The sequence below is a fragment of the Ictidomys tridecemlineatus genome, chromosome 3, assembly GCF_052094955.1.
Source record: "Ictidomys tridecemlineatus isolate mIctTri1 chromosome 3, mIctTri1.hap1, whole genome shotgun sequence".
NCBI lineage: Eukaryota > Metazoa > Chordata > Mammalia > Rodentia > Sciuridae > Ictidomys > Ictidomys tridecemlineatus.
This window is the reverse complement of record NC_135479.1, coordinates 153,361,091-153,384,709: the sequence shown is the minus strand read 5'-3', so window position 1 is coordinate 153,384,709 and position 23,619 is coordinate 153,361,091. Positions and strand designations below refer to the sequence as shown.

Sequence of the window (23,619 nt, the reverse complement as noted above, 5' to 3'; positions counted from 1 at the left end):
AATTAATTATTATTTTTCTTTAAAATATCATGGTATGTATCGTGTGTACTGGAAAATATATAGCATTTGCATGAACAATTTAAAAATCCATATGCATATATGTACCCATTACTCAGTTTAAGAAATAGAACACTGGAGAATCATAGAAGCCCTCTGTGTGTTCCTCCCCAGTTGTATCCATCTTTCTCCCCCCTAAGACAAACATTACTCTGACTTTTATATTAATCAGTGACCTGTTTTAATTTATAGATATATCATTTAGATATGTATCTCTAATATATTCCTTAGTTTAAAAAAATTAGCAGCAAGCACCTGTCATCCTGTTTAAGGAAAGGTGGATGTTGCTACTATCAGATAAAGACTTTTAGAATAAACTAAAATGATAGGTCTGCAGGTCATGCTCTGACTTCAGGTTGCCTGAGAGTTTATTAGCTATTCATGAATATGTCAGTGGGCCAGGACCTGAGGGAGTCCTGAAAAACACAGAGCTCATCTTGTTTGAGCACCTGATTGGATTCTAGATATTTGGTAAAAATACGGTCAGACAGGGTCATGCCATGATTTCTGCTTCTAAGCCTTCTCTATATATGTCCAGCTCTTAGGAGTAATTTCAAAGCAGAAATCTATGGGGTGAAGCAGTAGAGCACAGAAGGACTATGGGAACTTCACAAGCTAAGTACAGAAAAGAATCAGCATGGCTCATGGTAGAATTCTGTCCTCCACGAAAAAGGTAAATGATAACAGGGATCTTGGTGATGACAGTACTCAATCAATTTGTGTCTTGGTTGCCCGGCTCCCATCTGAACTCCCTGCCTGCCTTCTATATCTAGCCCACAGCTTTGTTCTGGGATCTGCCTTCAGCATTCTCTTGGGAATTCCCTTCATCTCTCTCCTGTTTCCATTCTCTTGCTTTTTCTTTCTTGCTTGCTTATCCCACATTTTGTCTTTACTGGTTTCTCTGTACTTGTTTCTCAAGTAGAATAAGTGGTAAGTTTTCCAAGACATTGTACTTCTGAAAAGTGATGCTGTTGACTAGCAACCTGGAAGTAAGGAGATGTCTAGGAATAGGACTGCTTCTCAAACAGCTTTGACCCTCGTCCTCCTTGCTTTAGCTACTCTTCACCCCTGCTCCCATATCTTAATTTATCAACAGTTCCAGAGATATTTTAGTGTTGCTGGTTCCCATGCTTTTTGAGAACTCATATAAATCCGGTGGGTCTTCAGGTTTCCTCCTGGTCAGTTTGGGACTTGGCTTTCTCAGTCTTATAAATCAGTTGTCACTTGTTCAACTACTTTTTAGCTTAAAAAATTTCCTTGCTTTTATTCTCCCCTCTTATCTTCCCTGTCTGCCCACAATCCCTTCCATTGTAGTTTTGATGGGTTTCAGGAAGGAACCCAAGTAGATAAGATACATAACGTACAGATAGACTAACCCCCTATTAATGGTAGCAGTAGAAAAGTGTGGTAAAAAATTAACAGTGGCATTTTCTAAGGATCCGGAGAAAAACCAGTCCTACTGAACATTAAAAAAAAAAAAATGAGGAAAAAAGTTTCTAAACTCCTTAAAACTCTAATAATGAAATTTCCGAGAGCTGTACTTTAAGAAAATTTCACTTAGCAAAGGGACAAAAGTGGCATACCATTCAGACACTGGTCTGCAGGCCTCAGTGGGAAAGAATAAATAAGTGACCCCAGGGCAATATGTATTTCTGACAGCATTATGTGTTTCCTCAATTCATAATCTTCATCACCATCTTTGCCCCATCTCCCAAACTCCCTTTTTGGCGTGCTATGGAATTCAAAATTGGAAATTAATAAAATCCCTTATATCCTAAAGATTTTTGGTTTTCTTTAAAAATTTTCTAAAATCTCTCTTCATTTTGCTCTTAATAAAATCTGGCTTTCACCCAAGTACACTGCTTTCTCTGAAGACCACTCAGGCTACTTTTTCCCTAATATGGTCATAACACCTGGGACATCTTTCCTCTCAGAAAACTTTCATGGATCTTGGTTTCTGGTATTCATGCCCTGTATAGTTGCCTCTTTCAGTGAATCAGAGCTGACAGTTGATTCCAGTAGAATGTAGCGTGACAGTGTATAACTTCCAATGTTAGGTCATAAAAGGCATTGCAACTTTCACCTTTGTCTTTTGGGTCATATGCTCTATGGAAAGCCATTGCCATTCCATGAGGACCCAAGCAGCTTTGTGGAGAAGCCCAAGTGTGGAGGAGCTGTGTCCTTAAACCAATAGCCAATCCCTTGGAAATGGATCCTCCAGCCTCAGTCAGTCCTTCTGATGACTGGAGCCCTGCATGATTGCATTGGGGTGGGGAAATCAGGGAGAGGGACCTCATAAGAGATGGTAAACCAGAACTGCCCACCTGAGCGACTCCCAAATCCCTGATCCATGGAAACCATGAGAGACAATGAACTCTTGTTCTTAAGTCACTAAGGTTTTGGATGAGTTTTCATGCAGTTATAGTAACTAGGATACCATTGGGCCCAAGAAAAAAGTGTTTGTTGTCTTTCTCCTGTCTGTTGCATCTTGACTTTCTCCTGAAACTCATTTTGAAGTTAACATCAAAAAACTGTGTCTCTGACTCCTTCTCCTTATTGAAGTCATTTACCAACTCACAATTCATGTTCCCCTTTTATATGGAAGATTTAAGCTCCTTTCTCGTGGTCACTTTCCTCTATAATACTCTTTTTCTACTTGGTAATTTCAGTAGTTACTAAGATTATACTTTCATTCCCTGGCTAATTTTTAATTCCTTGACATTGGCTTTAATCATCTTAATCATTACCTGGTCAGTCACCTATTCTCATGCTCTGAACCTTTTAACTTTAATTTACCCATAATCTCAATTTCAAGCACCATTTCTCTTTCCAACTCATCACATCTGCCTATTGCCTGCAATCTTTTAACCTCAATTAGATTTTTTTGTGGTGTGTTCAGTGCTGGGGATCAAACTCAGGGCCTCAAGCATGCTAGGCAAGCACTCTAACACGGAGCCACATCCCAGCCCCTCAACTAGACTTTAAAACTTCGAATCCTAATACATTTCATTGTCCTTCACATTTTTGTAGCCTTATTTTGCTTCTTACCCAGGCTGGATTTCAGGGACAGTCATTATTGCTACACACTTGGGTTCATATTCCTCTCCCTTGCTCCTCTGAGCTTTAGCATATTCACCTGCTAAAATCAGCCCTAATTAAATTCACCTCTGTGTATTCTGTGCTTGCACTTGTGTAATTGCAAAGAAACCCACACAAGTGGTCAGGCTGGTTTCACTTTATATTTGGGGAGTTCTGATTATAACAACTTTTATTCAAAATAAGGAAACAGAGAAAGTTGATCAAATGTGTTGAACAGAATAATCTTCAAGTGAATCAGAAAAAATTGTTCAAGTGTGTTGAACAAAATAAGGAAAGTTACAAGAATAGTACTAATACTACCCTTTACTCAGATTTTTTTATTATTACTATTTCCATGTTTGCTTTATTATTGTTTTTTTGCACATAATTTTATGAAATATTTGAGATTGGATTATCCTTATGTATATCAGTGTATATTTACTAAAACAAGGACATTTTCATATCTAACCACAGTATAATTATCAAAAGCAGGGATCCAAGATGATGAGGAGGTCTCATTCCTTGTCACTCTGTGATCCTGGATTCAAGCAGAGGGAAATATTGTTTCTCTGCGAGACAGCCATTGCTGCCCACTGATCCCCTGCTGTTTACCCCCCATCCATCGCCACTATTGCCCAGAGTCTGCAAGCATAATACCAACATTTTGAACTCGGGTTGCTAGCTGACTGCCACCTGTGTCTGCCATTTGCAGTGGAGGTCAAGCAGTTGGCAATGGGTAGGTGAAAGTGGGCTATGGACAGGCCATAACCCGCTTTCACCTACCCGTTGCCAACTGCTTGACCTCCACTTGCCAATTGCCTGCTGTTAGACTGCAGACTGCTAGTGTATTGCCTGCTGCCTGCTGCTGCCTGGAAGGCCATTATCACAGTGCTTGTAGGTTTAGTTACATGCGACAGCCGCTATCTTGGGACAGTGGCCAGGGACTGCAGGTTTGCCACTGCTACCATCTTGGGTTGCATGCGCCTCAGTCTGGGGATGTATTGTCAGGGTACCTGCAGGTCTGGTTACATCTGAAGTCTTTCTGCTGGGTGTGTTAGTGCCCACCAACTGGCTACCTCTTTGCAGGTTTGCTCCTTTGTGTGAGCGCATCCCTGGTGGTCTCTCTGCAAGTAGAAATGGCATTGAGATCCTTGGACTGCAGCAAGGCAGAGCCTGGGGAAGCTGAAGCCCAGGTCCCTTAGATTGCAACTGGGTTTGCGTGTACCAGTCTGGGTCTGACAAGCCTGTGGAAAGCCAGAGACTAAGGGCAGTTCCCCGAAGGGATCACAGGTTGGAGAAACTGGAGAAAACTAGGCTCCCTCCAGCTCAGTGAAGTAGAACAGAAGAGGCTGGGTACCTGAAAAATTTTCAGGAAGCAGGTTTATTGACTGCAGGGTTCAGAGGTGGCTATTGCCTAAGAATCCTTCCTCTGAACCCTGAGTATAGAAATTCTTTGAACTTTATACCTGGGGCTGGGAGGTTCATATGACAAGAGTATTTCATTCCATCTTCTAGACAGGAGTTTCGCAAGTGTTTTTCTGCAAACCTGGCATTTATAAACAAAGAAGAAGCTACAAACCAAAATGCAGGTTTGCCACTGCTACCATCTTGGATTTTTGCTGATAGCAGATGTTCTGTGTAAAAAACCCTCTAATAAGAAGAGGAACTTACATGCCACAAATATGGAGGAGGTTTCTGCTTAATTATGATAAGGGTCTTCTGGGTGGGGGTTTCTGGCCTACTTCACAGTGAGTTTTGAAATGCACAGGATGGAAGGGGCCAGCTACAATGGGTGGGAAGTCTGGAAGAGAGTATGAGAAATCTTTCTATGGCCTCACCTACCCAACCGGAGCTACCATCAAACTCAAACAACTGCATCTATTGGTGGAGAAGGGAAGCTGAAAAAAATTTTGAAAGCTAAGGGAAGCAATCATTCAATTTTCCATTGAAATTTCCTTCCCCCCCTGTTTTACATCTCTACCATCTTTGAATCCAAATATTTTTAATACATCAGTTTGTTGAGAAATGGGATGTCTGAATATTATATTACAGTTTTGTTGTATATTCTTATATTTTTACTTTTTTAAAAAATCTGTATATATTTTTTCTCTCACCTATCTGCTTCCCTGGATTCTCTTTCTCACTTCTCTTATACTAACAGCAATCTCTATTAATTTCTCCCTTGCTCTTACTATAAATTTTTACCTCTATCTTCTCTCTTTCTCCCTTATAAACATCACATCTTTCATTATTTCTGTTCCCTCATTGTCCATCATTTGAAACAGTAAACTGTTTTAGCAAATTTAATGTTTATATTTAGACAATAATTGAACACATCATTTCTGTTTATTGTGATAATACTGTAGATGTCTTAATAGGAACTATTTGGTTTAAAGATATATACTATTTGCATTGGGTGATGTTAAAAATTGGTCTCTCCTTTTAAAGGTGGTGTATTGGAAGCCTTCAGGGTCACTATAAGACTACAGAATAGAAACTATACTGCCACAGATCCATATTGCTAAATGAGAAGACACAAAACATGAAAAAACAAGGGAACAAAGCACCTCAAACAAATAAAGATGTTCCAACAACAGAACCTATAGACAACACAGTAGAAGAAATGTCAGAGAAGGAGTTTAGAAGGTGCATCGTAAGGCTGATCTTCAAAATAAAGTATGGTATCAGAAAATACAGGAATTGAAAGATCACTTCAAGAAGGAGGCAGAAATTATAAAAAGGAATCAAGCAGAAATCCTTGAAATGAAGGAAATAATAAACCATACTAAAAATACAATGGAGTGTATCACCAACAGACTAGAGCACTTAGAAGACTGAATCTCAGGCAATGAAGACAAAATATATACTCTTGAAAATGAAGTCGACCACACAGAGAAGATGATAAAAAACCATGAACAGAACTTCCAAGAAATATGGGATAACATAAAAAGACAAAATTTAAGGTTTATCAGAATAGACAAAGGTATAGAGATACAAACCCAAGGAATGCATACTATTTTCAATGACTTATATCAGAAAAATTTCCAAATCTAAAGAACAAAATGGAAAATCAACTACAAGAGGCTTGCAGGATCCCAAGTGTACAAAATTACAGCAGACCCACACCAAAGCACATTATAATGAGAATGACTAACATACAGAATAAGGATAGACTTTTAAAGGCTGTGAGAAAAAAAAATTAAATTACATTTAGGGGGAAACCAATTAGGATTTCAGCTGATTTCTCAATCCAGACTCTCAATGCCAGGAGGTCTTCTAATACAATATATCGAGCTCTAAAAGCAAATGAATGCCAACTGAGAATTACATATGCAGTAAAATTAAGCTTCAGATTTGAAAATGAAATAAAAACCTTCTGTGATAAAAGTTAAAAGAATTCACAACTAGAAAGCCTGAACTACAGAACATTTTCAGCAAAATATTCTATGAGGAGGAAATTGAAAAAATAAAAAATAAAGAGCAGCAAAGGGAGGAATGACACTAAAGGAAAAGTCAATCAAAGGAGAAACTAAGCCAAATTAAAAACAAAAAATAAACTAAAATGTCCGGGAATACAAATCATATCGCATTAAATAACCCTGAATGTTAATGGCCTAAACTCATAAATCAAAAGACATAGACTGGCAGATTGGATTTTAAAAAAAGATCCAACAATATGCTATCTTCAAGAGCCTCAAAACTAGGAAAAGACATCCACAGACTGAAAGTGAAATGTTGGGGAAAAGACGTATCACTCCCATGGACTGCATAAACAAGCAGAGGTTTCTATCCTCATATCAGACAAAGTGCACTTCAAATTAAAGTTGGTCAGAAAGAATAATGAAGGACATTTCATACTGCTTAAAAGAATCATATATCAACAGGACATAACAATCGTAAATATATATGTCCCAAGCAATGGAGCATCTACATAATCAAACAAACCCTTCTCAATTTCAAGATTCAAATAGACCTAAACACAATAATACTGGGTGACTTTAACACACCTCTCTCACCACTGGATAGATCTTCCAAACAAAAACTAGACAAAGCAACTACAGAACTAAATAATATAATCAATAATTTAGACTTAATGGATATATAGAGAGTATTTTATCCATCATTGAGTGAATATACCGTCTTCTCAGCGGCACATGGATCCTTCTCTAAAATAGACCATACATTATGCCACAAAGCAACTCTCAGTGAATACAAAAAAACCCAGAAATACTACCCTGCATTCTATCATATCATAATGGAATGAAACTAGAAATCAATGATAAAATAAAAAATAGAAGCTACTTCAAAACTTGGAGACTAAATAGTATGCTATTGAATGATGAATGGATAGCAGAAGAAATCAGGGTGGAAATAAAAAAAATAGAGGTAAATGAGAACACTGGTACAACATACCAAAATCTGTGAGACAGTATGAAGGCAGTACTAACAAGAAAATTCATTGCGTTAAGCTCATACATTAAAAGAATAAAAAGTCAATATATAAATGATCTTACATTGTGTCTCAAAGCTCTAGAAAAAGAACAAATCAACACCAAAAGCAGTAGAAGACAGGAAATAATTAAAATCAGAGCCAAAATCAATGAAATTTAAACAAAAGAAACAATTAAAAAAATTGACAGAACAAATGTTGATTCTTTGAAAAAATAAAATTGATAAACCCTTAGATACACTAATGAAGAGAAAGAGAGAAAATTCAAATTACTAAAATTCAAGATAAAGAAGGAAATATCATGACAGACACTACTGAAATACAGAAGATAATTAGAAACTATTTTGAAAGTTTATACTCAAATAAAATAGAAAATCTTGAAGACATCGACAAATTTCTAGAGACATATTATCTACCCAAACTAAATCAGGAGGACATACATAATTTAAATAGATCAATTTCAAGCAATGAAATAGAAGATGCCATCCAAAACCTACCAACCAAGAAAAGCCCAGGACCAGATGGGTTCTCAGCCGAGTTCTACAAGACCTTCAAAGAAGAGTTAGCACCAACACTCCTCAAATTATTTTACAAAATAGAAAAGAAAGTAACCTTTCCACAACTCATTCTATGAGACTAGAATTACCCTGGTAACAAAACTAGACAAAGACACATTAAGGAAAGAAAACTTCAGGCCAATATCCCTGATGAACATAGACACAAAAATCCTCAATAAAATTCTGGTAAATTGCATACTAAAGTATATTAAAAAGTTGTGCACCATGACCAAGTGGGGTTCATCCCAGGGATGCAAGGTTGGTTTAATATAAGGAAATCAATAAACATAATACATCACATCAATAGACTTAAAGACCAGAATCATATGATTATCTCAATATATGCAGGGAAAAAAAACATTTGACAAAATATAGCATCTCTTCATGTTTAAAACATGAGGAAAACTAGGGATAGTAGGAACATACCTTTACATTATAAAAGCTATATATGCTAAGCCTAAGGCCAAAATCATTCTAAATGGAGAAAAATTGAAAACATTCCCTCTAAAAACTGGAACAAGACAGGGATGCACTTTTATTCAATACAGTCCTTGAAATTCTAGCCAGAGTAATCAGATGTAAGAAATTAAAGAGCTATGAATAGGACAAGAAGAAATCAAACTATCCCTATTTGCTGATGACATAAATTCTATATTTAGAAAATCCAAAAAATTCCACCAGAAAACTTTTGACTCATAAATGAATTCATCAAGGTAGCAGGATATAAAATCAATACTCATAAATTAAATGCATTTCTATACATAAGAAATGAATCTACTGCAAGAGAAATTAGGAAAACTACCCCATTTACAATAGCTTAAAAAATAATTGGAAATCAATTTAATAAAAGTGGTGAAAGACATCTACAATGAAAACTATAGAACACTAAAGAAAGAAATTGAAGAAGACCTTAGAAGATGGAAAGATCTCCCATGTTCTTGAATAGACAGAATTAATATCGTCAAAATGGCTATACTACCAAAAGCACTATTCAGATAATTTTTAAGGATCTTTCCATTTTATTAGATACTATTCAGATTTAATGCAATTCCTATTAAGATTCCAATAACATTCTTCATAGAAATAGAGAAGCTGAAATTCATTTGGAAAAATAAGAGATCCAGAATAGCCAAAGCAATCCTCATCAAGAAGAATGAAGCAGGAGGCATCACAATACCAGATGTTAAATTGTACAACAGAGCTATAGTAACAAAAATGGCATGATACTGCCTCCAAAACAGACATGAAGACCAATGGTACAGAGTAGAAAACACAGAGACAAACCCACATAAATACAGTTATCTCATACTAGACAAAGGTGCCAAAAACATATACTGGAGAAAAGATAGCCTATTCAACAAATGGTGCTGGGAAAACTGAAAATCCATATGTAGCAAAATGAAATTAAACCTCTATCTCTCACCCCACAAAAAAATTAACTCAAAGTAGATAAAAGATTTAGGCACTAGAACAGAAACTCTGTTCTAACACAGCCCTAATCTCCAGGATATATAAAGAACTCAAAAACTTAACACCAAAAAAAACCAAATAACCCCATCAATAAGTTGGCCAAGGAACTAAATAGGCATTTCAGGAAAAGTAAACACGAAAAATATTCATCATTTCTAGCAATTAGAGAAATGCAAATCAAAATTACTCTAAGATTTCATCTCACTTCAGTCAGAATGGCTATTATAAAGAATACAAACAACAATAAGTGTTGGTGAGGATGTGTGGGAAAAGGCACGCTCATACATTTCTGGTGGGACTTCAAAGTGGTACAGTCAATATGGAAAGTAGTATGGAGAATCCTTGGAAAACTGGTAATGGAACCACCATTTGACCCAGCTATCCCATTCCTTGGTTTAATACCCAAAGGACTTAAAATCAGCATACTATAATGATGGAGCCACATCAATGTTTATAGTAGCTCAATTCACAATAGCTAAACTATCCATCTAATCTAGGTGCCCTTCAACAGATGAATGGATAAAAAAGTGATAATATACACAAAAAAATAAGACTCAGCCTTAAAGAAGAATGAAATTATGGTATTTTCAGGTAAATGGATGGAACTAGAGAATATCATGCTAAGTGAAATAAGTTAATCTCCCAAAACCAAAGTTTGAATGTGTTCTCTGATCAGCAGATGCTGATTCATAGTAGGCGGAGGGTAGGGAAGAATAAAGGAACTTTGTATGGTGCAGAGGGGAGTGAGGAGAGGACTGCAGCTGTAGGGATGGGAAGGAAAGTAAAATGAGGCAGACATTATTACCCTATATATATGTATGATTACACTAGTGGTATGACTGCACCATTTACAGCCAGAGGAATGAGAAATTGTGTTCCATTTGTGTACAAAGTGTCAAAATGCATTCTACTGTGATGTATAACTAATTAGAACAAATTAAAAACTTTTTAAAAAATAAAAAAAGAAAGGGCTGTATTTAAGTAAAATTTTAAAAAAAAAGAGAGAAGAGACAATTAGGACACTGACACATACAGAGGGAAGATCCCACGAAGACAGAGAAGGCAGCCATCTACCAACCAAGGACAAGGGCCTCAGAGGAAACCAGCCCTGCTCACATCTTGGTCTTAATGTTTAGATTCCAGGACTGTGAGAATATAAATTTTTGTTATTGAAGCCATCCAGTCTCTGATACTTTGTTATGGCAGCCCCAGTGAACTAAAGACTACTATGGGTTTTTGTGTCCTAGAATCTTGCAGAAACTTGGATATCATTTTCATTCCATAATATTGGGGAAGAAAAATCCTTTTGTAAATAAAAATTAAGGAAACAAAAAAAATTTATCAAAACCAGGAAATTAACATTCAATCAACACTATTATCTACGGACTTTATTCAAAGTATTCCAGTTGTCCCAGTAATATTTTTTAGAGCAGAAAGATTGCTTCTGGTTCAGGATCCCATCCAAGATCCCACATTGCATTTAGTTACCATGTCTTTAGTTTCCTTTAATATGGAGCAATACCCAATCTTTCTTTGCTTTTCCTGAACTTGATGTTTTGAAGAGTTCAAGTGAATTGTTTTGTACAGTAACCCTCAATTTGTATTTGTCTGATGTTCCTCATGATTAGATTTAGATTAGGCATTTTTGATACTCTATGTATTTTGGCACCTTATTTTTTGACATTTGACAGTATTTCCTGTGGATCCTTTCATATCAGTACATAGAGTTTCTTCATTCCTTTTGCTCTCTCTTTTCCTTCCTCTTCTGAAACACATTATGTGTATGTTGGTATACTTTATAATGATCAATGTTCATTTTCTTTCATTCTTTTTCAGTACCTGCTCCTATGAGTGGATAATCTCAATTGACTTATCTTCAAGCTTTCTGATTCTTTCTTCCACTTACTCAAACCTTTTGGAACTTCTCTAGTAAATTTTTCATTACTGCACTTACCTCCCAGGTTCCTGTCATTTTTTTTGTAATTTATATTTCTATTGGTATACTCTATTTATTGAGACATTGTATTTGTGGTTCTTCTTTTGGACATGGTTTCTTTTAGTTCTTTGTTAATATATGAAATAGTTGACTAAGAATTTTGCCTATTTAATGTATCTAATGTAGGCCTCATTATGGCCTGTTGCTATTACTTTTTGCCTGCATATGAGCTGTACTTTCTTATTTCTTAGCATACCTTGTAATTTTTTGTTGAAAATTGGACATTTGAGTATTATAAGACGTGTCAACTCTTGAAATCTGATTGTGCCTCTCCCTAGGGTTAACTATTGCTTTTTCTAATACTTACTGGTTGATCATTTATTGACTTATATGAATTATTTTTAAAAATTGTGTAAAATACACAAAATATAAAATCTATCACTTTATTGATTTTTAAGTGCACAGTTTTGCAGTGTTAAGTACATTCATATTACTATACAATTATTATATCTCTAAAACTTTTTCCTCTTCCCAAACTGAGATTCCTATCCCATTAAACAATAAGATTCCATCCTTATTGTTCTGCTTGGGCCCTTGAAACCCCTATTCTACTTTTTTCTCTATGAATTTGACTACTCTGGGTTCCTCATACAATTTGAACTAATGTTTTTATTGTTTGTCATGTGGGGATACAGGTCACTGTGATGATCACTGCTTAGTAATGAGCAAACCAAAAAAGGAAAAAAGAAAAAGAAAAATCTTCCCATGTTTGCAGATGGGTTCTTGGTTTATTGAGTGTGTTCCCTTCCTGTTCTAGCAGAGCAGAAAGTCAGCTAGATGTGAAGATTTGGCACTCTTATAGGTCTTTTCTGAGCATGCTCCAAACTCTTGGCATGGATGTGGTTTTCTGTGTTCCCAGAAATCTGTGGGAGCTTTTCAAACTCTTATTCCCCCGAATATCTCATTCCCCTACCCTTTCCTTCAAAGCTTTTCAGATTGCTTGCCTTCCTTGTTATCTTTTGCCCCAAGTGGCAGTCTAGTTCATTTGCCTTCAAATGTTTCCCACCAATGTTGACTCCTTTCCTCAAAGTAGCTGTCGCAATTTCAGGGAGCCAAAAGACAGCTCAAAACAAACCACCACAATTCTTTGAGAATAAGGTCTGTACTGCTTCTTTTGAGAATAGGAACCAGGACAAGAAATGGGGCTATTATGGGAGGTGGACATTTAAAACATCACAACGAGAGGCTGGGGTTGTGGCTCAGTGGTACAGTGATTGTTTAGCATGTGTGAGGCCCTGGGTTCGATTCTCAGCACCACATATAAATAAAATAAAGGTCCATTAACAATTAAAAAAATATTTTTAAATCGTTAATGAACCTTTATTATATTTATATATATTTTATATTTATTTTATATATATATAAAATGTGTGTGTATATATATATTGGATTGTCACAACAATCCAGGCACAGTTGTGCATGCCTGTAATCATAGCGAATCTAGAGGCTGAAGCAGGAGGATGGCACTTTCAAAGCCAGCCTCGGCAATTTAATGAGACCCTAAGCAACTTTAGCTGAGATCCTGTCTCAAAATAAAAATGGCTGAGGATGTGGCTTAGTGTGTAAAGGTCGGGTGAGCGTCGGAGGAAGAGACCACCAAGAGACTGTCTCATGCAACAGCAAAGGGTTTATTAGGGGTCCAGCATGCTGGGGGCTCAGAGCTCACTTGAATAGAGCAAAGAGAGAGAGCCCTGAGAACAGCTTAAGCAGAGCTTATATACTTTCTTGGAGAGGGCAGGGAGGGAAGTTCATTGACGGGTCAAGGCGAGTGGGTGGTTTGCCTGCAACCAAGTGAGGGAGTGCATTCTGCAGTTTGGCAGTTGGGGACAGCACATTCTGGGAACAAGATTAGCAAACAGTTCTCAAGATTTCAACAGTGTTTTGTTAAGCATACAGAAAAATGGAGTGACAAGTACCTATTTTATTAACCTTTCAAGTGGTTAAGTGCCACTGGGTTAAATTCACAGTACTCCCCCCCACAACAAATTTTTTTACAAAGCTTTCTTACTGAGCCTTAAATATTTTTTCTTAATTAAATGTTCCCCTGATCAGTAGCTTTTGGTTGTATTCCAGAATTCCACATAACTTGGTTCTGATGGTTACTTGTTGCTGTTGTGGGGGTACAGACTTTTGGAGCTCTCTGCCATTATTGTTGACATCACTCCCTCTCATTTTATGTTTTTAATTACATAGAATTCCAAATTCCAGTGGACAGAGATATACTAATTAGTTCTCCACTGATGATGAATTGTTTCCAATTTTTACTAATGTAAACTATACTTCAGTGAATAATTTTGCACATTATTTTGCATGTATGCAATGAAATGCATAGGAGAAATCTCAGAAGTGGTATTGCTGCAAAAGTATATGTATTTTGTAATTTTTATAATTATTGCCAAAAGGCTTTATCATTTTATACTCCCATCATGAGAATTCCTGTATCCCCATAGTCTTATCAACAAAATGCTTTATCAAACTTCTGTACTTTTGTCTAACTAGCAAAAAATAGTATTTCAGTGTGGTTTTAATTTCTATTTTATTTTGAGTGAAACTGCAGATTTTTAAAATATTTTTTGAAGATACATTTGTGTTTCCTTTTATGTGAATTTTCTGATATGTTTTATCAGTCTTTTATAGGACTATAGTTTTTCCATATTGTTTTCTAGGAGTACCTTATGTTAGTGTGATCTTACTTTAAATACATGACTGTTGATCTTAATTAAGCATTTATGATGCAGAGCAATTTTTCTATTTCCCTAATACATTTATCAATTCATTTTCCTATGCATTTTTATTTTCTCCTCAAACTTTCAATAGCTTTTCCTCCAGATTATCCTTCATCTTATATTATGTTTCACTGAGAAAAATCAATGGCCTTACCCAGAGGCCACCAGGAACATATCTGTAGTTGAATAACACTGGATTTATTGATTTTGAGACAAGGGTGGAAGTACCCTATAGAAAACCATGAGGACATCTCAATGAAAGGGTATTAACGGAATAATACTTTTCCAGGCAATTAACTTTCTTGCACATTGTAGCAGGGTATGCATTTATGATAGGCACTTAAGTTTGAGGTTGGGAACTAAGGATCATCCTGATTCCTACTGAAGAGTAGCCTCCTGCTTAACAAATCAACCCTCTTCAGGAGTGAGCGAAACGCAGCGGTTCTCAATTGCCACCAGAGGGCGCAAGGCACTCCTCGAGGACCCTCGGTGGTACTTCCAAGGGCCGGCGGGGTTCAGAGCTCAGAGCGCACGCTAGTGGTGGGTGCCGGGCACGCGCCTGATCGCCCCCTCCCTTAGGGAGGGGGGCTCTCAGGGGCGCGTGCGCGGTTCCGCTGCGGCGGAGGCAGCCGCGATGGAGGACGCTCTGACTGAACGCCAGGTAAGCGGCGTCCGTGGGGCGGGCTCCCAAGCGCCGGCTTTACCCGGTAGTTTTCCTGTCAATGGTTGTTTGAACCGTCTCAGATTATAATAATTAATTCCTTCCTTCCCTTTTCTCGGTGCTCTTTGGAGTAATTTGGAAAGTTGTTACCAAGGAAACGGTTTCCTTTGCCTCCTGAGAGCCTTTCCCCTCTGGGCGATGGAGCGACCTCGTCTGCTTCTCTGGGGAGGTTGCATGCTTGAATTGGTCCCCAGATGTACTAGTCCAGATGTCTCAGCCCCAAGCCCCATTGAGTCTGGCTCCACTGTTGTGATTTTGACCTGGTATCACATTTTTCCAGTTTCACCGGCTTCCCTTCACTATCAGCCCTTGATAAAAGGGCTCCCATACTTTAAATCCCTGTCCTGTCCACCAAGTTTTGGTTTAAACTAGTTTTGTCACTTGTTTACTACCTTATTAATTGAAAAACCTGCTTATCAGTCTTCAAGGTGAAAGCCTTTGGTTGGATGGGTGCCTACATTTCTTAACACTATCCTCATCACATTTACATTGGTTGGGTGTATATATTTTACTTTTAGAAAATTAAAATCAGTGCTAGACCTTTCAGTAGTATTTTAATTTACCAAAGGATAGAGGCACTCAAATAATTGTTGAATGATCAAGTGAATGAATGTTTTATTTCATTTGATTCTCAAAAAATTACTGTGAAATAGAGAAGATAGTTACTCATGAACCTAGTCATTCATTCATTCACTCAACTATGTTCCAACCCCACCCTGCCAGTCTCTTGGAAGACCTCTCAAGATCAAGGAAAGAAGACTGGCTCCACTCTTATCCCTGGTGTTCAGGATAAGAGGGTAAACAACACAGATATAATCCCTGCCTTCAATGAGCTTATTGTCTGATTAGAGAGAGTTATAACCTATACAGTAGAGTTGAGGAGACAGACTTAGAATGACTGAGTAACTTTACCATGGACCACACAGCCAAAACTCAAGGGAAGTAGGAATCTGTTTTAGCCACCCTAGAAACCAAAATGGACTCCCCATAAAATTTGATTCAACTGTAGAACTGATGATGCCATATAGAAACCATGAGGGTTGAAGTGGTCTACTACTTATAATAATCAAGGTCTCTGGTGGACCTCTTAAGAGCAAGGAAAGAACACTGGCTCCAGGTTTTTACTGTGATTAGGAAGTGGAGCTTGGTAAGGGTTTCTTGGTAAGGGACAGAGCTTGGTTGGTGTGAATCTCCCTGCTACCCCAAAGGAAAGAACACTCAGACTTTCTTATAAACACGTCCTGAAGAAGAAGAGGGAGGAGTGAGGCTTTAAAGCTGTCTGCAAGCAAGCCTAAGGATATTGAATCATCGAATCCTCATTACAGTTCACCCCTGATGTTTTAGAAATGATTGAAATGTACCATTTTTCATTTAATTAAATTTGAACTCTTGTAAGAAAGCCATTGTGGCTCTTTATGGGGCCTGCTGCCTGAAACCAGTGAGAAAAGTGAAAGTTCCATAAAAAGCATTGTTCAAGATTCCATTTTGAGAAAGAAAATGAGTGTCTTGATCATTATTGGTAATGTCTAGAACTCTGAAGGGATAAGGAAAGTCTTGGTGGGAGGTGTTATGGATTTATTTTATGCAGATATATGTATGACCTTGATTTATATTTTGGATATAAACCCTTAAAGCAAGGGTTTCAAGAGTTCTTTCCCCAAAGGGTGCAACTCTCAGGTAATGACCCTATAATCTGTAAAAATGTAGAGATGTAGTCAATTGTTGCCCAGAGTATTCAGTATTAAGATGATTTACAGAAGTTAAGCCAGTCGTACTTTATCAGGGACATTGTAGTTAAGGGAAGAGAAGCAAATTCCATCACACATTATGGTGATGCTTAATATTGTCCGTAAAGTGTATAAACTCCCATTGCCCTTCACTATTTGAACCCAAGTTGCTCCTCAGGTAGACAAAGGATCCAGGAGAGGGGTTACCTCTTTCAGTACCCTGACATCCATGTAGTCAGTGAGGATAGGGGAGGTCATGCCCTGCTTCAGTAGATTTGCCAGAAGGCCCATATTTGGCTCAATTAAGACCTTGCCTGTAAAGTTTGCAAATGGTGACAAAACTCTGGGAGCACATCAACAGTCCTTCTGGGTGAAGGTAAACTGACAGGTCATTGAAAGAGGTGTGGAACAGAACATATTAGCCAAGTCTATAAGAGCAAAATATTTACTGCTTGTAATTTTAATAGCGCAGTATAGGGCTGTAGCATCAAGGATGCAGTAACCAACCGTGAGGCACCATTCCTTCTTTGCAAGTTGAATAAACCAAATAAGACTGCTAAGTTGAAAAGTGGTGGGGATAATCACTCTTACTGATTAAGTCTTAGTTTCAAACCTTGAGAGCCCTGTTTTATTTTATCCTGGGTTACATTAACTAGGGGAATGGTAGTACATAGGGGTACTGCTCTTTTTTTTTAACCATTTTTTATTCTTACCAGCAATGCACAAGATTGCAAGTTTTCTTTTTATTTTTCAGTTGTTGGTTAACCTTTATTTTATTTGTTTATATGTGGTGCTGAGAATTGAACCCAGTGCCTCACACATACTAGGCAAGTGCTCCACCACTGAGCCACAACTCCAGCCCAGGGTCCTGCTCTTTTAAAAGGCATTTTGTAAGCTCCAAAGACTTTATTTTAATTTATTATACATTGGGTCATAGTGTCCGTGATATTTTAGGGTAATGTATGTTATGACCATGAACAATTTCCCAGCAAGACATAGCTCTAATGGTGAAGGTAAAAAATGCCTTACAACCTTTGTTGTCTATGTTGAATAACTCCCCTAAGATTACAAGTGAAATTTTGTTTAAATTTAGTGGGACCTCAAGGTATAACACTAATTTGAGTCCCAGTATTGGTTAAAGCCAACTGATGCATTTCAGTGGAAATTGAAGTTAATTCAGAACCTGTGTTGTAGAGGCACAAAGTTAATCTTTTGTTATATAAATTATTTTAATAAATATTGTATTTCTAATTAGGTCAAATTATGGATTTGTTTCAGATTTGTTTGTTTCCTCTATGTGTCTAGGTTTCTCTCTTTCTCCTTCTCTTTCTGGTGGTTACTGAATAAATTTCCTGTGAAGTAGGTCCTCTCTATCCTTTTAGGTTTTCAGATTTCTTCCTTCAGACCTTTTCATGTCAGTTTCACTGGGGATAGGGACTTCTTGCAAGTCTACGGTTACTTCACAGGGTTTGAGAACTCTGAGCTGTTGGCAGCAGCAGTAGTAGGAGAGATATTTAAGGGTCCTGGTGAGTCACGTGTTCTCATAATGGTTACTTCACACCTTTTCTTTCCTTTTATTTATTTATTTTTTAAAAATTTTGACAGCTCTTTAATGAGCAACTACCAGTGGTCCTTTATCTTGCACAAAGTATAATCATTGCTCTGAGCATTCTATAGATTAGGGACTACTGCCTGGTTGAAACATATGATTCATTAATTTTTTTAACTCTGTTGTTTGTATAAATAAGAGCTTATTTATTATTTTCTCTTCCAATGGACAGTGAGGTTTCAACTTCAGTGTTAATAAACATCTTGTATTGCATGTACATATTAAATTGGAGTGTTGTAGTGTATGCCTATCTTAGACTCTACTGGGTATTGCAGATTGTTCTCCAAAGTGGTTGTACCAGTTGATACTCCCACTGAATTGTAGTTTTTCTCTTTGTTGTTCCAAGAAACTGTAAACTCTGGAGGCAAAAGTGTTTGTTTTATTCATCTTTATATCCCTTGTGCTAACCAAACTACTAACAAATAGTAATAGTTGGAAGATTGTTGCATGTATAAATGATGAACTATAGAAGCAAATATATTAATTTCTATCTTATGAAAGTTTAAATATTTTTCTTTAAACAATAACTTGTTTTGAACATTAATTATTTTTAAAATGGACATTTCTCAATAAGTAATTAAAATAATTTGATATTTGTTTCCAGGAAACAAATGAAGGGGATTCAAGCCTTGCCACCGAGTTACAGGAGGAGACAGAGGAGAATCCTAGTCCAGCTGTGGATGAGAGTAATATAGTGTCAACTAAAAAACAGGGACCAAATTTACATAACTGGAGTGGTGACTGGAGCTTTTGGGTAATATTTTTATTTTTTATATTTTCATTTCAACCTTGAATGCAAATTTTCTTTGACTCTACAACAGTTCATATAATATTTATAATATTTTCTTATTAGTTCCTAGACTTTAGACATTCTGATTTTAGACTAGAGTCCCAAAGACATTTCTGACTATGCCGTCCTTTTACCACTAGAATGCACTGTTGTTTGGTTTGATGGAGTAGAATAGTCTGCTTTAATTTCCTTTTGAGAAAACTGCAACCCAGAAATAAATTCCACTTATATTGTCGTAAACTATACTGGCAAGAAACTAACATTATATAAGCCATATTTCTAAGCATTATGGGAAAACCAGCTATTTTAATATAATTTTTATTTAAAGAATTAGTTCCTGTGCTTAAAAGGAAGTTTAATAATGTTCAGCCTGTAATGTGTAATAACTATAAGATGCATTTTAAAGTTAGGAGTTTTAAATTTTATTTATGGTGTATTCACTTGGTTGTATAACCTCTATATGCTTTAAGTTTTCCATTTTGTGGGGTAGGCACATTGAGATCTTAATGTCTTTTTATAAGAATGTTTCTGTTCATCTATGAATGCTAGCATTTATTATGTTAAAAGTCTCCTTCTACATCTAGCAATTCTTATGAGACTTATGAAACATTTGATGGAACCTAGTATAACACAACTATAAGTGAAATTTGTATAAGATCATAAGGCATATGTAGTTCTAATGTTAGAACATTAGAAAGCTGACTTCTTGAAGATTAGGAATACTTGAAAGTAGATTTTCTTATAATTTTTCAGCATCATTCTCTTCATAATTAGCAATTCAGTTCATGGGAATATTATTGAATCTTAATATGATTAACAAGTTCTGACTTCTAATTAAGAAATTTAAAGTGATAATTTTTTTTTGAACTACAACCTAAGGAAAAATTCAATTACTAAAAAAATATACCAAAAAAAAAAACCCAAAACACATCCTAAAAATCATGTCATCTATATTGATCATATTATTGTTGGTCACATTTAGAGAAGGTTGATGACTACTGTTGTGTTTTGATTCTTCTGTTCTATGATTTTTATAGCTTATGTTGTGGACTGGGGAGTCTTCATAGCTTTAAGGGCTATCTACAGAGCTAAGTAGTTACTATGGTTACTCTTGGCAGACTTAAAGCAAGAAAAAGGATAACACAAGAAAAGTAAAAAGCAAGGGAATTAGAGCATTTAGAAATAGAAAGAGAAAAAAGAAATATGCACTGGATCCTTGCTACTCATACTATAGTATATGGGGCTAGGAGACTGGGTTATCACCTGTCACTTCATTAGAAATGAAGAATCTTGGGCCCGCCTTAAGACCTACTAGATCAAAATCTTTGTTTTTCACAGTATTAACCAGATGATTCAAGTGTTTCTTAAGCTCAGGTCAGGCCCCTAAGGTGATTGCAGACCCTTTATTTTGATAAATGTTTATATGAATTCACATAAATCAGATTTAAAGACAAATACAGCATTTCAGAATTTTTATAGACTTTCCAGAGGTCACTTACCCAGAAACCAGAGCTATCAAGAATTTAGAGGCTGTGCTTGGATGAAGCTCAGTGGCAAAGCGCTTGCCTCACATTCACAAAGCCTGGGGTTCTATCCCTAGTCCCCAGTTCTAAAAAAGAAAAGAAAAAAAAAAGAATTCAGAGACAAACATAAACAAAAAAGACCCTGCATCGATAAATTAGTTCATGCTGACATAACTGGTAATAGGAGACCTCCTAAAATCTTGATTTGGAGTTTCTATAAAATATTTTGCCATATTTAAAAAAATATAGTTCAAATAAGTCAAAGCCAGATGTGGGTGCACACCTATAATCCCAGCAATTTAGGAAGCAGAAGCAGAAGGATCTCAAGTTCAAAGACAGCCTCAGCAATTTAGCAAGACCCATCTCAAAATTTAAAAAAAAAAAAAAAAACAACCTGGGGATATAGCTCAGTGATAGAATATCACTGGGTTCAATCTCCTATACCAAAAATTAGTTTCAATAAATTGAATAGAATATCAAAGATAGGATAATTACTGGATAATAACACATGCACAGTAACAAGAAATAACAGCAAAAGCTCAAAAAGTATTGTAACCTGAGCTCATTAAGTGGAGGCCAACGATCTATGTAGCTAACATGATTCAGGGATGGTAATTTCAATAGTGTGCGAACATCATAAAGCCTACTTTCTAAACACCTGGATAGTGTGACTGTATCATAACTGGTAAAAATGATATTTAAGAAGTTTGGAAAATAAATAATGAATTTTTTTTTCCTCTGCCATTTTTAAACCCATCTGCTTCTACCACTGTCTCTACTGTGTTGCTATTTTCTTTTCTTCATTCTTCTAGCAATGAAATAGGAATTTAATGAATATAATAAAATGGCAGAGTTCACAGAAGAATCCAAAATTAACATAGAGTAGCATAAAGGAAAATATTCATGAAACATATGACCTGGTATTTAAATAAAGATCAAAAATGGCAGAGCTGCTGTACTTGAACATACAAGGAATTTGTAGTTGTACCTTTTACACTTTAGGAAGGTTATTCATTCATTCTTCCTCCCTTCCTCCCTCCCCCTTCCTTCCTTCCTTCCTTCCTTCCTTCCTTCCTTCCTTCCTTCCTTCCTTCCTTTCCTTCCTTTCCTTCCTTTCCTCCCTTCCTCCTCCCCTCCCCCCCCCCCTCTCTCTCTCTCTCTCTCTCTCTCTCTTTCTTTCTTTCTTTCTTTCCCAAGCCAGTGCCTTATGGAAAAACAAAAACAAACAAACAAAAGAACCAAAAACCACACACAAAACCCACCACAACAGCTTTACTTTTTATAGGAATGGATTGAGAGGAGAAAAAAAAATCCAAAATAGGGCAGAGAAGTGTAGACTAAAAAATAAATGTAAGCTGTTTTGTACAGATGTAAGCTGTTTTGTTAATTGTTTCATAATTACAACAAACTAGTACAAAAACTGCCCTGCTGGACATGGTGAGGCACAACTACAATCCCAGAAACTCAGGAGGCTGAGGCAGGAGAATAGTAAGTTCAAAGCTAGCCTCAGCAATTTAGCATGGTTCTGGGCAACTTGGTGGGACCCTGTCTCAAAATAAAAATAAAATATCCCCATTACCAAAAAAAAAAAAAGAAGGAGGAGGAGGAGGAGGAGGGAGGAAGAGGAGGAGGAGGGAGGAGGAGGAGGGAGGAGGAGGAGGAGGGAGGAGGAGGAGGAGGAGGGAGGAGGAGGAGGAGGAGGGAGGAGGAGGAAGGAGGAGGAGGAGGAAGAGGAAGGAGGAGGAAGAGGAGGAAGGAGGAGGAGGAAGGAGGAGGTGGAGGAAGGAGGAGGAGGAGGAAGGAGGAGGAGGAGGAGGAGGAAGGAGGAGGAGGAGGAAGGAGAAGGAGGAGGAGAAGGAAGGAGGAGGAAGGAGGAGGAGGAAGGAGGAGGAGGAGGAGGAGGAGGAAGAAGATTGAGATGTTCCCTCTGCCACACTGAAGATTTCAGTCTCTCACATTTGGAATTGAGTTTGTATTCCTTTCTTTGAATGGGTCACTGGGTGTATGGCATAGTCCAGGGTTTTAAGCAGATTTAAACAGCAGAATGGCCACTGGACCCAGGCAGAAGTAGATGAGTGTTTGATTTCATGTACAACATAAACTACTGATATTCCTTCCCAAGATGCAATGCTGAAGGGGTTGTATTTCTTGCTAAACTTTTTTTTTATGTTATATTTCTCTAGTGCCTCCATAACGCACTCCCCCAAGTTCTGTTGCATCTCCTTTGACATGTCTGCATTTGTGATCACTGCTTTTCAGTTGCACAAGGTTACCTTGGTGTAAGGGCTGGTTGACTGCAGCAGTCTCAAGAGGGAGGTGCTGGCATCCCTCAGGCCCAGAGGAGCTACCATTGTTACCAATGTTATGGCACATCTCTAGGAAGGTTTCTACTAAAATAATCAAATAACTTTTTAAGGTTTTGGTATTTAAGAAGCTAAGCTCCAGGGAGCTGGAAAATTCAGTAATGTAGAAAAACTCCTAAAGTCTGACTTGACAAAACCAGTAGTTCCACAGTAGTGAGTTCAGAGAGCAGCATGATATGATTGAGCAAATGGGAGGCTCGGAATAAAACATATGAAATAGTGTCTTCTTTGCCTGGCTGATTTTACTGTGTAGTGATCTTGAATGTTGTATAACCTGACTGTAGTTACATCACCTATAAATTAGAGATTGCGTCACAGTATGACAACATTGGTATGTCTTGTGTCATCTCATGCATTTAACAGATTGACTAAGAAGTATCTTTCTGAACGGTAAGTCTTTAAAGGAGTATGATAAAATCTCCATAGTAATTGATAGTGGGATCAATAGCTTCAGATTTTCTATTTCAATCCTTTTTTAATAAATATAGGAATATTGTCACACATCTTTTATTTTTACTTGGAAGTTAAAATATTTAACCCTAGAATGTATGA

The 23,619-nt window shown here is 37.0% G+C and overlaps 1 protein-coding gene across 4 annotated transcripts in view; it reads left to right on the top strand.

Moving 5' to 3' along the window:
• The first annotated feature begins 14,843 nt into the window (after positions 1 to 14,843).
• The window catches only part of Gramd1c (GRAM domain containing 1C), an 84,108-nt gene continuing 75,332 nt past the window's right edge, over positions 14,844 to 23,619 (top strand). For 2 of the 4 annotated variants that reach the window (XM_021727937.3, XM_021727936.3), the window contains exons 1-2: positions 14,844 to 14,995; positions 18,996 to 19,145. In XM_021727937.3, the coding sequence (XP_021583612.1) occupies positions 14,969 to 14,995; positions 18,996 to 19,145 (177 nt within the window). In that variant the 5' untranslated portion in view covers positions 14,844 to 14,968. The remainder of the gene's footprint in view (positions 14,996 to 18,995; positions 19,146 to 23,619) is intronic. The other 2 variants (XM_040270352.2, XM_078044203.1) reach the window with 1 other exon arrangement.